This window comes from Heterodontus francisci, chromosome 12 (assembly GCF_036365525.1).
Source record: "Heterodontus francisci isolate sHetFra1 chromosome 12, sHetFra1.hap1, whole genome shotgun sequence".
NCBI lineage: Eukaryota > Metazoa > Chordata > Chondrichthyes > Heterodontiformes > Heterodontidae > Heterodontus > Heterodontus francisci.
In genome coordinates, this window is record NC_090382.1 from 104,217,198 (window position 1) to 104,231,387 (window position 14,190).

The 14,190-nt window shown below is 44.3% G+C and overlaps 1 protein-coding gene across 4 annotated transcripts in view; it reads right to left on the minus strand.

The window, feature by feature from the left end:
- Window positions 1-13,605, minus strand: part of hmmr (hyaluronan-mediated motility receptor (RHAMM)) — a 59,478-nt gene extending 45,873 nt beyond the window's left edge. For 2 of the 4 annotated variants that reach the window (XM_068043987.1, XM_068043986.1), the window contains exons 1-7: window positions 13,498-13,605; window positions 9,108-9,206; window positions 6,068-6,150; window positions 3,987-4,052; window positions 2,081-2,269; window positions 1,282-1,356; window positions 969-1,055 (exon numbers count right to left, since the gene is read on the minus strand). In XM_068043987.1, the coding sequence (XP_067900088.1) occupies window positions 969-1,055; window positions 1,282-1,356; window positions 2,081-2,269; window positions 3,987-4,052; window positions 6,068-6,150; window positions 9,108-9,206; window positions 13,498-13,543 (645 nt within the window). In that variant the 5' untranslated portion in view covers window positions 13,544-13,605. The remainder of the gene's footprint in view (window positions 1-968; window positions 1,056-1,281; window positions 1,357-2,080; window positions 2,270-3,986; window positions 4,053-6,067; window positions 6,151-9,107; window positions 9,207-13,497) is intronic. The other 2 variants (XM_068043989.1, XM_068043988.1) reach the window with 2 other exon arrangements.
- Window positions 13,606-14,190: the final 585 nt, after the last annotated feature.

Genomic DNA, 14,190 nt, shown 5'->3' on the forward strand with positions numbered 1-14,190 from the left:
TAGAACTGAGGTGCAGAAAAAATTTCTTCCAAGGGTTGTGAACCTTTGGAATTCTCTACCCCAGAAAGTTGGGGATTCTCCATCGTTTAGCATGTTCAAGTCAGTATCGAGCTCTAAGGGAATCAAGGGAGATGGGATACAGCAGGAAGGAGCAGCTGAGGTAGAGGACCAGCCATGGCCATACTGAATGGCAGAATGGGCCTAAAGGGCCAAATAGCCTATTCCTATTTCTTTGGTTCTTCGAGAGAGAGAGAGAGAGAGAGAGAGAGAGAGAGAGAGAGAGAGAGAGAGAGAGATTTAGGGACCAGTGTACAGAAATCACTAAAAGCTAATGGACAGGTACTAAAATCATTAAAAATGTTAACAGAATGTCAATCTCTATCTCCAGTGTTTTGAATACAAAGGAGTGGAAGTTATGCTTCAGTCCTCTAAAGCTTTGGTTAGACTGAATGTGGAGTAAAATCTAACGAACTTCTTCACAAAATACAGCATCCGCAGTATTTTGCTTTATCTTCACAAATTTACTGTCTTAAATTCTATACATTTACAAAGAAATACAAGGTGTGATATGTTTCCCAGATTAAGACCCTTCAGCTGTTATTCCTGTCATTCATCAAAATTGGAAGATGCTGGACCACTGCATATTATCAGACAGTACCCTCTTGGTACAGGAGGAGGCCATTTAGCCCCTCAGCCTATTCCACACCATATCATGGCTGATCTGTTTCTAAACTCCAACTACATGCCTTGGCTCCAAAACTTCAGCAACCTTCCCTAACACAAACCTATCAGTTTTTTTTTACATCTTCAATCGACACCACCCACTCATCGCCTCAACAGCTTCTTGGGAGATGGGGTGGCTGGGGGAGGGTGGAAGAGACGAGATAATTGCAGACTTTTGCCACCTTTTTTGTGAAGAAATGCTTGCTGACATCACCTCTCCACAGCAAGTAACTAAGCTTCAATACCTTGTCCTTAGCATCAGTCTTATTCTTCACTTCAATCAACTCCAAGCACAGGGCATTAATCTTTTTCTTGGTACCATCGTCAGAAAACTGAATGGAAACAAAGAAAGTTAACATTACACACAGGGCATTGCACGAAACATTGTACTTGAAATTCACCCATCTTTAGAAATGATTCTAACCATTCTGAAATAGTGGTACCCTGTTCTTGCAGAGATGCCATTCTGATTTAATATCCAATTCTGCTGTCAGTACAGGTACCCATACATTGAGGGCATACTTGATCTTTTGCACAAAAATTTGAAAGGTCACCGACCTGAAACGTTGACCCCGTTTCTCTCTCCACAGATGCTGCCTGACTCGAGGTATTCCCAGTGTTTCCTGTCTTGATCTTTTGTAAATGAAAAGCCTTATAAATATTGAATTAGCCGCTCTCAATTTGTTCATCACTTAGCCTATGCTTTTTTTTTTAAGGAGACATCACAAAAATCCAAAAGCAAACTAGTCAGGATTGAGTGTTACACTACACATGGTATGCATCATCTTCCTGAATATCTGCATGCAGTTAGAGGAGCTCATCAACTCCACTATGGAAGGCCCGATTCAGCACCGGCACCCTTACCCACTTCCATCGTGGAAGTCCTCACTCTGGACCACCCACCTAGTTCTTTGAGGTTGCAAGTATTGAAACAATAAAAACAGCTTCACATCATGCCAACTGGAAAGAAACAAAAGGGCAGGGCCAGTACCAAGTTTCAATTGTGACTGTAGCCAAATAAAAGTTTAGAAGTTACAGCGCAGTATTTTTTTCAGCATTCTGCTGCACTGATGGGTGTGAGAGAGAGAGGTGTAGAGCTTTTTTAAAACTTGATGCACTATCAAGTCTGTAGTGGAAGCATTGATTGCTATATAAATCTTTTCTCAGTCACATCGACAGCAAAACAATGATACAATTGACCCCAAAGATCAATACACTGGAGTATTTGTAATTTCTAGGTGCAGATATACATGGCAAAAAGAGTTTAATGCTACAGTATCAAAAATTCCCATAGAATCAGTGTGAAATTCTCTCTGACCAGGGGCAAGAGGTTGTAGGGTACAGTCACAATCAGTACCTTTGTCTTGAGTAACTCATTGGTTTTGTGGAGATCAGCAAGTTGTCTTTCTAGAGAAGCAACATTTGATGTCAGGGATGTTTTCTCTCTCACAGCTGCAGTCAGCTTGCTTTCGACCTTCTTCATCTCCTCTTCCAGGGCCTGAAGTCTTTTGTCCTGCTCTCCACGCTGCTGCAGCAGGCAACGGATCTACCGTGTACATAGTTTTATACAAAACTTACAATACATTAAAAAGGCATTGAAATGGAAGTCATCAGACACAAAATAAGCAAATTACATCACGGCTATTCTACAAAATATTTTCCTGCATATCTCATGCACAGACTAGAATTGACCAGGAAAGAAGGGTATTTACTGCATACTGAGGGAAAATCTCAGCTCTTGTGACAACTGTAAGGGACTTAGTAAATAGATAAGCCAACAGGGCAAAACGACCAAGGATTTCGCTTCTGATTACAATGCAATGATTGAACTGGAAACACAGGTGCTCAAGCCTTCAAGAAAGAGAGAGGGGAGAAAAAATAGTAAAGAAAGACACTAACACTACAACTGGCAACAGCTAAGATACCCTCAATGAGTGGGTTGCAACATTCTAGTTTAGAATGCATTGAAAACTATTTGGTCAGGTTTTTCTCCAAGACAGGATCTAATCATCTCCCCCTTGACATTCAACAGCATTACCATCGCTGAACCCTACCGCCCCCACCACTCCCACTATCAACTTCCTAGGGGATTACCATTGAGCAAAAACTGAACTGGACCAGCCATATAAATACTGTGGCTACAAGAACAGATCAGAGGCTAGGAATTCTGCAGTGAGTGACACCACTTGTTTCCGCACAGCCTGTCCACCATCTACAAGACACAAGTCAGCAGTGTAATGGAATACTCACTTGCCTAGATGAGTGCAGCTCCAACACTCAAAAAGTTAGATAACATCTGGGACAAAGCAGCCCTCTTGATCAGCACCACATGCACCACCTTAAACATTCACTCCCTCCACCAGTGTGTACCATCTTACTTTTTATTCGTTCGTCAGATGTGGGTGTCGCTGGCTAGGCCAGCATTTATTGCCCATCCCTACTTGCCCTTGAGAAGGTGGTGGTAAGTTGCCTTCTTAAACTGCTGCAGTCCTTGGGGTGTAGGTACACCCACAGTGCTGTTAGGAAGGGAGATGCATACAAGATACACTGCAACAACTCACCAAGGCACTGTCACTGGGTCAAATATCCTGGAACTCTTTCCCAAGTGAACTGTGGGTGGATTAACAAGGACTGCAGCAGCTCAAGGCAGGAGCTCGCCGCCACCAAAAAAAAAGGCTCCATCTGTGGCAAAATGGTTAACATTTAACTGCAATACAATTTCAGACATCCACCACCCCACTCAAGAAGCACTTTAACAACAGCCTCAATCCTGACTAAGCAGCCCCTCACACCCCACCCCATGACCCAGATGTAATTAATTCCTTCCAGAGAGAAAAATTGGTCCTGGAAAACAGACAAATGCTCCACCCCACCACTAATTGTCTAAACATCCTCCATCTCCTCCACCAGTCCACCTCCTCACACCACCACCACCCCCCCCCCCCCCCCCCCACCCCACCTGTCCCCGTCTTCCAATTGGGCCCAGTTAACCCTTCATCCTTTAACTGCTTGACCCGAATACTACAGTTGGTCTGACAATATTACATGGAATTTTTTTTATTATTAAACAAGGCATTGAATGTTGGTTGTCTCATGTTGCAGCATGGTATTAACTGTGGGAGGTCACCTCAAAAATCAAGTAACTCCGCTATTTTTAGTTTCAAGCCAAATTTTGAGTGATTTGCCACTACCCTACCTCAGAGCATTACTTTTATATTAATAGCTCTTTTGCAAATGTTAATTGTAGGTAAAAGTCTACTTGCCTCTTGTTCCAACATTTTCTGCTTCTTAAGCTCCAACACTAGGGTTACATCCTTCCGGGCGCTGGTCTAAAGACAGTTCACAGAAAAGCAACACTCCCATTAAAAATGAACAGAATGCATGGATTCGAAAGTAACTATTAGCAGGCATGTCTACAGAAAAGTGCTACATTGTGGTGGAAAATGCTTAGGCATTATCAGTAACCTTGAGTTTGTAACTGAATTGCTGTAACTACACACTTGCTATGATTCCAAGATCTGAATTTACTTGCAGTAAACAGGGCTCCAGATCAGTCAAAGCTAACATTTTTTCTACATAAAAGGATCATTCTCAGACAAGTTTGAAATATTTGAAACACAAAGATACAGGATACAGGGAGCAGGCCAATGGATATCAAATGGAACACCACAGATACAATGGATTCATTCTATGTTGCTAAATTTTTGATTTTGGGTAAAAAGGTCCACAATCTCTGGTAGCCCAGTGGTACTACTTTATTTAGTCTCATACTAAATATTAACTGTGGTAAAAGTCTACTTGGTTCTTGCTACACCTGTTCTAGCTCGAGTCTGTGCTACCTCACTGTTCCAAAACAATCATGAAGGACAGAATGAGAGCTCTCCGAGAACAGCATCACATAATTAGGGGTAGGAGTAGGTCATAAGGCCCTTTGAGCCTGCTCCAGCATTCAAAAAGATCATGGCTGAACTTGTACTTTTTTTTTTGAACAACTTTTCCTTCCAAGGCTACAGCGTTAACAGCTTTCTTGCCTGGATTAACAAGGACTTACATCTTCAGCACTGGCATTCATTGTCAAGGGCACAAATTAATGGCACTGCACCACACATCAATCAGACCTAATGAACAGTTAAGAATTCCTACAGTCAGCACCATCTCCAGAGGTCAAAATTCATCAGGACAGCAGAGATAAAGCCATTGGGATGAAAACCACACCTGCCAAGAATGAGGTACATTAATTTCATCAGATGGAACCTTAATTTTAAACTCTTACTGGATTGAAAACATAGCTGCACCTGCACTCTAAAAGGACAGCGGCTGGAAACATTTGCATTCTAAAAGACAGTTGCCTGAAGACAATGGAACTGCTCCCTGATTCAATTAACCAAATGGATTTTGATTAAAAGACACTGAATGTGGGGAAGTCAGCATTCCAGCCCCCCTACTGAAGATGTCTACCAAGATTGAAAGAATTCACAAAACCTCGCCAGCACGTCATTCCAAAAAACAAATGAGCTAGTCACATGACTGGCCTGCTGGCCCAGGTTTGGTTTCAATTGTGCCAGAGAAAAAAAAAACAGACTGCAACTGAACTTAGAGAGAGCATCTCTCCTCGTCTCTCATGAAAAACAGAGACTGCAACTGGATTTCAAGAAGACAGCATCGCCCTGTCTCTCTCTCCCTCTCATGCAAGGACAGGGGCCCACAGAAGAAACTAAGCCTCAAGACAGAAAACCATTGAAACAAGTTTGAAAGTGTGCACTGGGCCCCAATGAGACATCAAGATTTAACTGCAATTAAAGACTTTACATTGAACTCAAAAGACAGTAAATGAACTCCAGCCATTGCTTCAAACCTTTCCCCTTGATTCTTTCTCCTTTTCTGTCTCTATCTGCGGGTCTGTTTATCACATATACATGCTAGCATGGGTGCATCAGGTATTTTTAGTAGTTTTAACCGAATTAGAGTTTTAAGGTTAATAAACTTACACCTTTCTTGTTTAAACTTAAGAAAACCTGTCTGGTTGATTTCTTTGCCATTACAATTGGAGAGCAGCGAACAAGACCAAACCAGAAAAAAGCTGAGGGAACCCCTAGACCCCTTTCTCACCTGGTTGTAACACATTGATAATGCAGAGTCAATTATCCCATAACAGTAATGACAGCTTTTTAATACCAGCTTATAAGGAAGGTATTCAATAGAAAAGGAAATTTACAAAAGTCTGCTAGTCATAGGTACAAATGTTTAACAAAACCAGAGACAAAATCTACTACACGCAAAACCAGCTAACGTTGTATTAAACAAAATGCATTTTGAAGTAACTGAATGAACCAGTTTTACTGACTGCCCCAGAGCTGAGATTCTTTCGTGAACTTGCTGGTGATATCAGCCCTTTCTCAGTTTCAACTGTCTTCTGGCTTCCTGGATCTGGAAGCAAAGAGAAAATGTTGCTGGAGGAAGATTTTAAGCACAATGCTTTGACTACATCAACAACTTCTGACAACACAAAAGTCTGGTGAATTTATTTTTTGCAGTTTAACTGTTGTAAAGGATTTATTACTCATTCCTCAAGGCATAGACATCCCACTGTTTTCAGCTGCCCACAGAGGCCTGATGGATGGGGCAGAAAGGCTTTAACTCTCATCAGTACTCCAACATGATCTCACACCATAGTCCACACTTGACTGACAAAAGCACTGAAGTACTAATGCCTTTAAAACATTTGATAGTCCAATTATGTGGCCAAGCAAGCTGCATGAAAGCAGAGGAAACCTAGTAGTAGCTTAGCTGGGTAACCAACACTTCCTCATTACACACATTTCCATGGCAGTGAGTATATTCAACATAGTTGCGATGGCACTCATACAGAAATGTATTGTAGATGAACATATCAGGTAGAGTCCCAAAATTAAACCAATGCATAAATACTTGGAAATACAGAATGCTAACAAATGCTCTACAATTACTTTAAATATAACAGTGTTTAAGAAAGTTCATAACACCAGCTTGCAAACTTAAGTTCAAGGAACACCCAAAGATGTTTTATCAGTACATTAAGAGCAAGAGGATAACTAAGGAAAGGGTAGGGTCTATCAGAGATGTACAAGGTAACTTATGCAGGGATGCAGAAGGTGTGGGCAGAATTCGTAATGAGTACTTTGTCTTCACAAAGGAGGGAGATGTTGCAGACATTGTAGTTAAAGAGGAGTGTGAAATATTAGACATGATGAGCATAATGAGAGGGGAAGTACAAGAGGGTCTGACATCCTTGAAAATGGATAAATCACCAGGGTCGAATGGATTGTATCCCAAGTTGTTAAAGGAAGCCAGGGAGGAAATAGCAGATGCTCTGAGGATCATCTTCAAATCCTCACTAGATGCAGGCAAGGTACCAGAGGATTGGAGGTCTGCAAACGTTATACCATTGTTTAAAAAAGGGTGCGAGGGAGAGACCAAATAATTATAGGCCGGTCAGTATGATCTCAGTGGTGGGCAAATTCTTAGAATCAATTCTGATATAGGATAAGCTGTCACTTAGAAAGGCACAGATTAATCAGGGATAGTCAACATGGATTTATTAAGGTAAGGTTGTGTCTTACTAACTTAATTGAATTTTTTGAGGAAGTAACCAGGAGGATTGATGAGAGTAGTGCAGTGGATGTGGTCTGCATGGATTTAAGTAAGGCATTTTGACAAGGTCCCACATAGCAGACTGGTCAGAATAGTGAAAGCCCATGGGATTCAGGGGATTGTGGCAAGTTGAATCCAAAATTGGCTCAGATAAGAAACAAAAGGCAACTGTCGACGAACGTCTTTGCGAATGAAAGGCGGTTTCCAGTGGCGTTCCGCAGGGCTTAGTGCTGGGTCCCTTTCTGGTTTGTGGTATATGTTAATGATTTGGACTTAAATGTGCGAGGCATCATTGGGAAATTTGCAGATGGCACAAAAATTGGCCATGTAGTTGATAGTGAAGAGGATATCTGTAGACTCCAGAATATCAATGGTTTGATTGAGTGGGTGGAAAAATAGCAAATTGAATTCAATCTGGAGAAGTGCAAGGTCATGCATTTGAGGGGGGCAAACAAAGCAAGGAAATACACAATAAACAGGAGGATATTGAGAGAGGTAGAGTAAGTGAGAGACCTTGGAGTGCATGTCCACAGGTCCCTGAAGGTGGCAGGACAGGTAAATAAAGCGGTGAAGAAGGCACTTGGAATGCGTTCCTTTATTGGCCGAGGTATAGAATACAAAAGCAGGGATGTAATGCTGGAACTGTATAAAACACTGGTTAGGCCACAGCTGGAGTATTGCGTACAGTTCCGGTCACATTATAGAAAGGACATAATTGCACTGGAGTACAGAAGAGATTTACAAGAATGTTGCCAGGGCTTGAAAATTGCAGCTATGAGGAAAGATTGGATAGGCAAGGGTTGTTTTCCTTAGAACAGAGAAGGCTGAGGAGTGACTCATTTGAGGTGCACAAAATTATGATGGGGCTAGATAAAGTAGACAGGAAAGACTTGTTTCCCCAAGCAGAGGGGTCAATTACCAGGGGCACAGACTTAAGGTGATTGGTAGAAGGATTAGCAGGACATGAGGAAAAACCTTTGCACCCAGAGCGTGGTGGATGTCTAGAATTCACTGTTCGGATTGGTAGTGAAGGCAGAAACCCTCAACTCATTTAAAAAGGTACTTGGACCCACACCTGAAGTGCTGTAACCTGCAAGGCTAAGGACCAGACGCTGGAAGATAGGATTAGATGGCTAGTTTTTTCGACCAGTCCAGGCACAATGGGCTGAATGGCCTCTTTCTGTGCCGTAACTTTTCTATGGTTCTAGATTCACTTCGGGTCATCTCAACATAGCACTCATTGAAAGAATATAGAGGTAGCAGAGATGCTGCAGTCACACACCTGATTGAAAGCTCTCAGTTTAGGTGATGGATGTCATTAGATAGTGACTTTTTACAGCACATTTGGTGTTTATATCAGACCAGGTATAAACCAGGTTTTTATTTCACTTTATTTCTTACTATGTGGCAAGGCTTAATTAACGGTCCACTCCAAGTAGCATGCTAGACTACTTTAGAGCACCATAAGAGTCAACTAATGCAGGACTGGAGTCACATGTATGCGAAAGGAACATCGGTTGGCAGCTTTTTATGATAAATATTTCTGGTGCTAGCCCATAAGTTACCAGATTTACTGCATTCTTGTCATGGTGGGACATGAAAAGTCAACCCATTGCTAGACCAGTACCATAAACACTACACTATATTCAAGGTAGGAGTTTCAAATTTCAATTGATTACATGTCTGCTTTGCTACCCAGTTATTCTGAGATAACTACATTTTCACTGGCCCCATCAGAAAAAAAGTACTCCTACCTTTTTGCTTTTTAAATCGGTGCGCTTTTTCAAAGGATACTGGACCCATGGAACCCTCCACCTGTTTAATATCATAGTAGCCTGGAGCAGGGGCACAGCCTAAAACAAGAAAGGAAGGGCAGGAACAAATAAGCGGTGAGTTACAAATGTAAAAAAGATTTAAAAAGCAACAGTATTACAGCACAGGGAGTTTTATTTTTAAAAAAGACAGTTTCGGCTACAGCTAAGGTACTGCATGCAACTCTGGGCACCCTATTATAGCTATAGCATCACAGACCTGGAAAGGCTACATCACATTCACTAAAACATAAAGGATTAATCTCCACTTGGAGAGGCAGGGATAGTCAGCATGGCTTTGTCAGGGGGAGATCATGTCTAACTAACTTGATTGAATTTTTCAAGGCAGTGATGAGATGTGTGGATGAGGGTAAAGCAGTTGATGTCGTCTACATGGACTTCAGTAAGGCTTTTGATAAGGTCCCGCATGGGAGATTGGTTAAGAAGGTAAGAGCCCATGGGATCCAGGGCAATTTGGCAAATTGGATCCAAAATTGGCTTAGTGGCAGGTGGTAGAGGGTGATGGTTGAGGGTTGTTTTTGTGAGTGGAAGCCTGTGACCAGTGGTGAACCTCAGGGATCGGTGCTGGGACCCTTGCTGTTTGTAGTGTACATTAATGATTTAGACGTGAATATAGGAGGTATGATCAGTAAGTTCGCAGATGACACAAAAATTGGTGGTGTCGTAAATAGTGAGGAGGAAAGCCTTAGAATACAGGACGGTATAGATGGGCTGGTAAAATGGGCGGAGCTGTGGCAAATGGAATTTACTCCTGAGAAGTGTGAAGTGATGCATTTTGGGAGGACTAACAAGGCAAGGGAATATACAATGGATGGTAGGACCCTAGGGAGTACAGAGGGTCAGTGGGACCTTGGTGCACTAGTCCATAGATCACTGAAGGCAGCAGCACAGGTAGATAAGGTGGTTAGGAAGGCATATAGGATACTTGCCTTTATTAGCCGAGGCACAGAATATAAGAGCAGGGAGGTTATGATGGAGCTATATAAAACGCTAGTTAGACCACAGCTGGAGTACTATATACAGTTCTGGGCACCCCACTATAGGAAGGATGTGGTTGCACTGGAGAGGGTGCAGAGGAGATTCACCAGGATGTTGCCTAAGTTAGAGCATTTCAGCTATGAAGAGAGACTGAAAAGGCTAGGGTTGTTTTCCTTAGAGCAGAGAAGGTGAGGGGGGACATGATTGAGGTATACAAAATTATGAGGGGCACTCATAGGTTAGACGGAAAGAAACTTTTTCCCTTAGCGGAGGGGTCAATAACTGGGGGCATAAATTTAAGGTAGAGTGCAGGAGGTTTAGAGAGGGGATTTGAAGAAAAAAAGTTTCACCCAGAGAGTGGCTGGAATCTGCAATGCACTGCCTGAAGAGGCAGGAACCCTCAAAACATTTTAGTAGTATTTAGATGAGCTCTTGAAACACCATAGCATACAAGACTACGGGCCAAGTGCTGAAAAATGGGATTAGAATAGTTAGGTGCTTGATGGCCGGCACAGACACGATCGGCTGCAGGGCCTGTTTCTGTGCTGTATAACTCTAATGTGCATTGGGTGCGCCGTTACCAGTCTCCTGACGGCATAACTGACATGGACTAAGCCCAATGCACTACAGCGCAGAACTTTAGCACCAGCTGCTTGCCTCCTATGCTTCCAGGTAACACCGCACAGCAGCTACTGCTGCTGTTTGACAACCTCCAGGCTTGGGCTAACAAGTGGCAGGGAACAATCAATGTACACAAGCACTAGGCAATAATCATCTCACCCTAACCAACAACAGCACCTCAATCATCCAGTGTTCCACCTTCAACATCTTGGGGTGACCAGAAGTTTAACTGGAATCGCCCCATCAACATTGCCTTTAAATGTGACTATTCGAACTGATCTCAAGCTCTCTCACCACAATCTACCCCATCTACACTTTTAAATAAAAGGTAATTAAAATCTGACGAAGCTTTTGGTCATTTCTACAAAACTCTCCCCTTGCTAGATCGCTGTGTTCCATTACACTTGTGAAGCGCGTTTGGACACATCACTTTAAAAGGCACTAGATAAATAGTTGCCGTTGAAATGTGTGTGCAGGCCATAAATCTCAATCTGTCCCTTGGGTGGGGACAGGTAGCAGAGGTACTGTTGTTTCTATCTGTCCCCAGCATTGCGAAGGATGGGTCTGGCCATGTTGCCGTAGAACACTCCATTGCTGCAGGACACTTCATTCAGTTGAACTGTGCCATACCATCTGTCCCTCGTGGAAGAGTTTTTAAACAGAAAAATATTTTTTTTTTGACCACAAGCCCATCAGGCAATGGTCAGTGCGTAAAGTCCTCGACAAACGGGAAAAGGAGATGGTGGATCCTATCGGATGGTTCCCTGAGTAGACTGTCAAACTCATTTCGCAGAATGCCTCATCGGCAGAACTTTCAAACAAGCACCAAGACCTAGCCTGCCCTCCCAGTCAGATCCTTCTTGCACGCCAGGAGTCTCACCGCCTCCACCTGCTGCCCTTGAGGCGACTGCGGGGAGGAAAAGACTGTTGCCCACCTCCTTCTGGAATAAGCCTTCGCAAAGTAGGTCTGGAAAGAAATGCACTGGTTTTTGTCAAGGTTCACCCCAAGCAACTCTGTAATGCAGGACTCGGTGTGCGTCCCTGGGGACACTGATGATCAACTGCTGCTGGAGGATCATCAACCCAGTGAAATACGCACTTTGGGCTGCCTGAAACGTGCTGGTCTGTCAGCTGTGACTCAGTTGGTAGCACACTCGCCTGAATCACTAGGTTCCAGGTTGAAGTCTCACTCCAGACCTTGAGCACAACAATCAAGGCTGACACTCCAGTGCAGTACTGAGGGAGTGCTGTATTGTTGGAGGTGCTGTCTTTTGGACGAAATGTTAAACTGAGGCCCCATCTGCTTGCTTAGGTGGATGCAAGATCATATGGCACTATTTCAAAATGAGCAGTGGTGTTATCCATGGTGTCCTAGCCAATATTTATCCCTCAAATCAACATCACAAAAATCAGATCACCTAGTCATTATCACATTGCTGTTTGAGAGAGTTTGCTGTGCATATATTGGCTGTTGCATTTTCCTGGATTACAACAGTGACTACATTTTAAATAGTTAATTGGCTGTAAAGCACTTTGAGAGGACAGTAGTCACAATACAGAAGAGGTTTACCAGGATGTTGCCTGGTCTGGAGGGCATTAACTATGAGGAGAGGTTGGATAAACTCGTATTGTTTTCACTGGAACGACGGAGGTGGAGGGGCGACATGATAGAGGTTTACAAAGTTATGAGCGGCATGGACAGAGTGGATAGTCAGAAGCTTTTTCCCAGGGTGGAAGAGTCAGTTACTAGGGGACATAGGTTTAAGGTGAGAGGGGCAAAGTTTAGAGGGGATGTGCGAGGCAAGTTCTTTACACAGAGGGTGGTGAGTGCCTGGAACTTGCTGCCGGGGGAGGTGGTGGAAGCAGGTACGATAGCGACGTTTAAGAGGCATCTTGACAAATACATGAATAGGATGGGAATAGAGGGATACGGTCCCCGGAAGTGCAGAAGGTTTTAGTTTAGGCAGGCATCAAGATCGGCGCAGGCTTGGAGGGCCGAATGGCCTGTTCCTGTGCTGTACTGTGCTTTGAAAGGTGCTATATAAATGAATGTCTTTGTTTTCTTTCTTGCAAAGAGCTGTCAATGACCGAGCATTGTAGACTGGCATATGCCAAGGTCCAGGACTACATGCTGTGGGGCGCACTAAAGCTTGGAGCAGCTGCTGCAAAGGTTCAATGGGAAAAGGCCTCTGCGTAAGGGCCCTCACGTCGTAGTACACCAAGAGGCTGGAACCCATGTAAAACCCTTCGGACTGTATACAGCAGAGAATGTTTGACATGAAATGTACACGTACATTGTAAACATAGTTTGTAATGGCAAGTGTAATGAGGCATTATATGTATTCTTTTGAAAGAAACTGATCTGTATTGCACTTTGTCAGGTCCAATTTGAACTGTTGTGTCATGTACTTTTACATATCTTATGAATTTAGTATATGTTGGGGGGAAAAGTGGAGCGACTATTGGGCAGTACATAGGAAGTGGGGATATTGGTGTGAAAGGCCCCTCGGGTCCAAGACACAGCAAGATGGGGAAGTGGGGTGGGGGGGGGGGGGGGGGGGGTGGTGTTTAACCCCAGACCAGCACCCAGGGAAGAAGCGGGGAGAGCTCGCTGTGGCCGAAGACACCGGGGCAACTGTTGCTGGGCCTGCCCGAACAAAGCTCAACCATCAGCGGAGCTTCACACACAGAGAGAGAACCCCCAGTCACTCACCCACTTTGTCGTTGAAGCGTTTGAGTGCTGCTCTAGGGAATGACATTCCGCCACCGCCGGACCGGCTCCGTCCCTCAATCCGGGTCTTTCGCTCCAACCGCCCTTCGTTTGAATTTTAGACCATGTGACGTAACGCACCAATCAGAGACCGGGGCGGTGCCAACGGCTTCCCCGCGCGTCACGTGACCATCGTTGGCCCCGCCCCTAGCCCGCACCGCACTCAGTGCCATCTCAGTGACTCTCAGCACCTGCCTCCAGTACCCTCACTCCCTGGCCCAGTAACCTCCCCTTCACCCCTGCCCTAGTACCCTCCTCACCCCCTGCCCCAGTACTCTCCACCCACCCCACACAACCACCCTCCCCCTCACCCCCTGTGCCACTACCCTTCCCCTACCCCATTAACCTCCCCTTCACCCCGACCCTAATTCCCTCCCCTATCCCCAATACCTTCACCTCTGCCCCCAATACCCTCTCCCCACTCACTGTCTTGTACCCTCCCCCCCCCCCCCCCCGCTCCAGTACCCTCACCCTCATCCCCTGCCCAAATACCCTCACCCTCACCCCCTCAACGCCGGCCCCAGTACTCTCTCCTCACCACCTGCTCCAATACCCAATTACCACACCACTGTCCCCATACCATCCCTCTCACCCCCTGATCGCAATACCATCCACCCTCAGCTTCTGCCGAAGTAC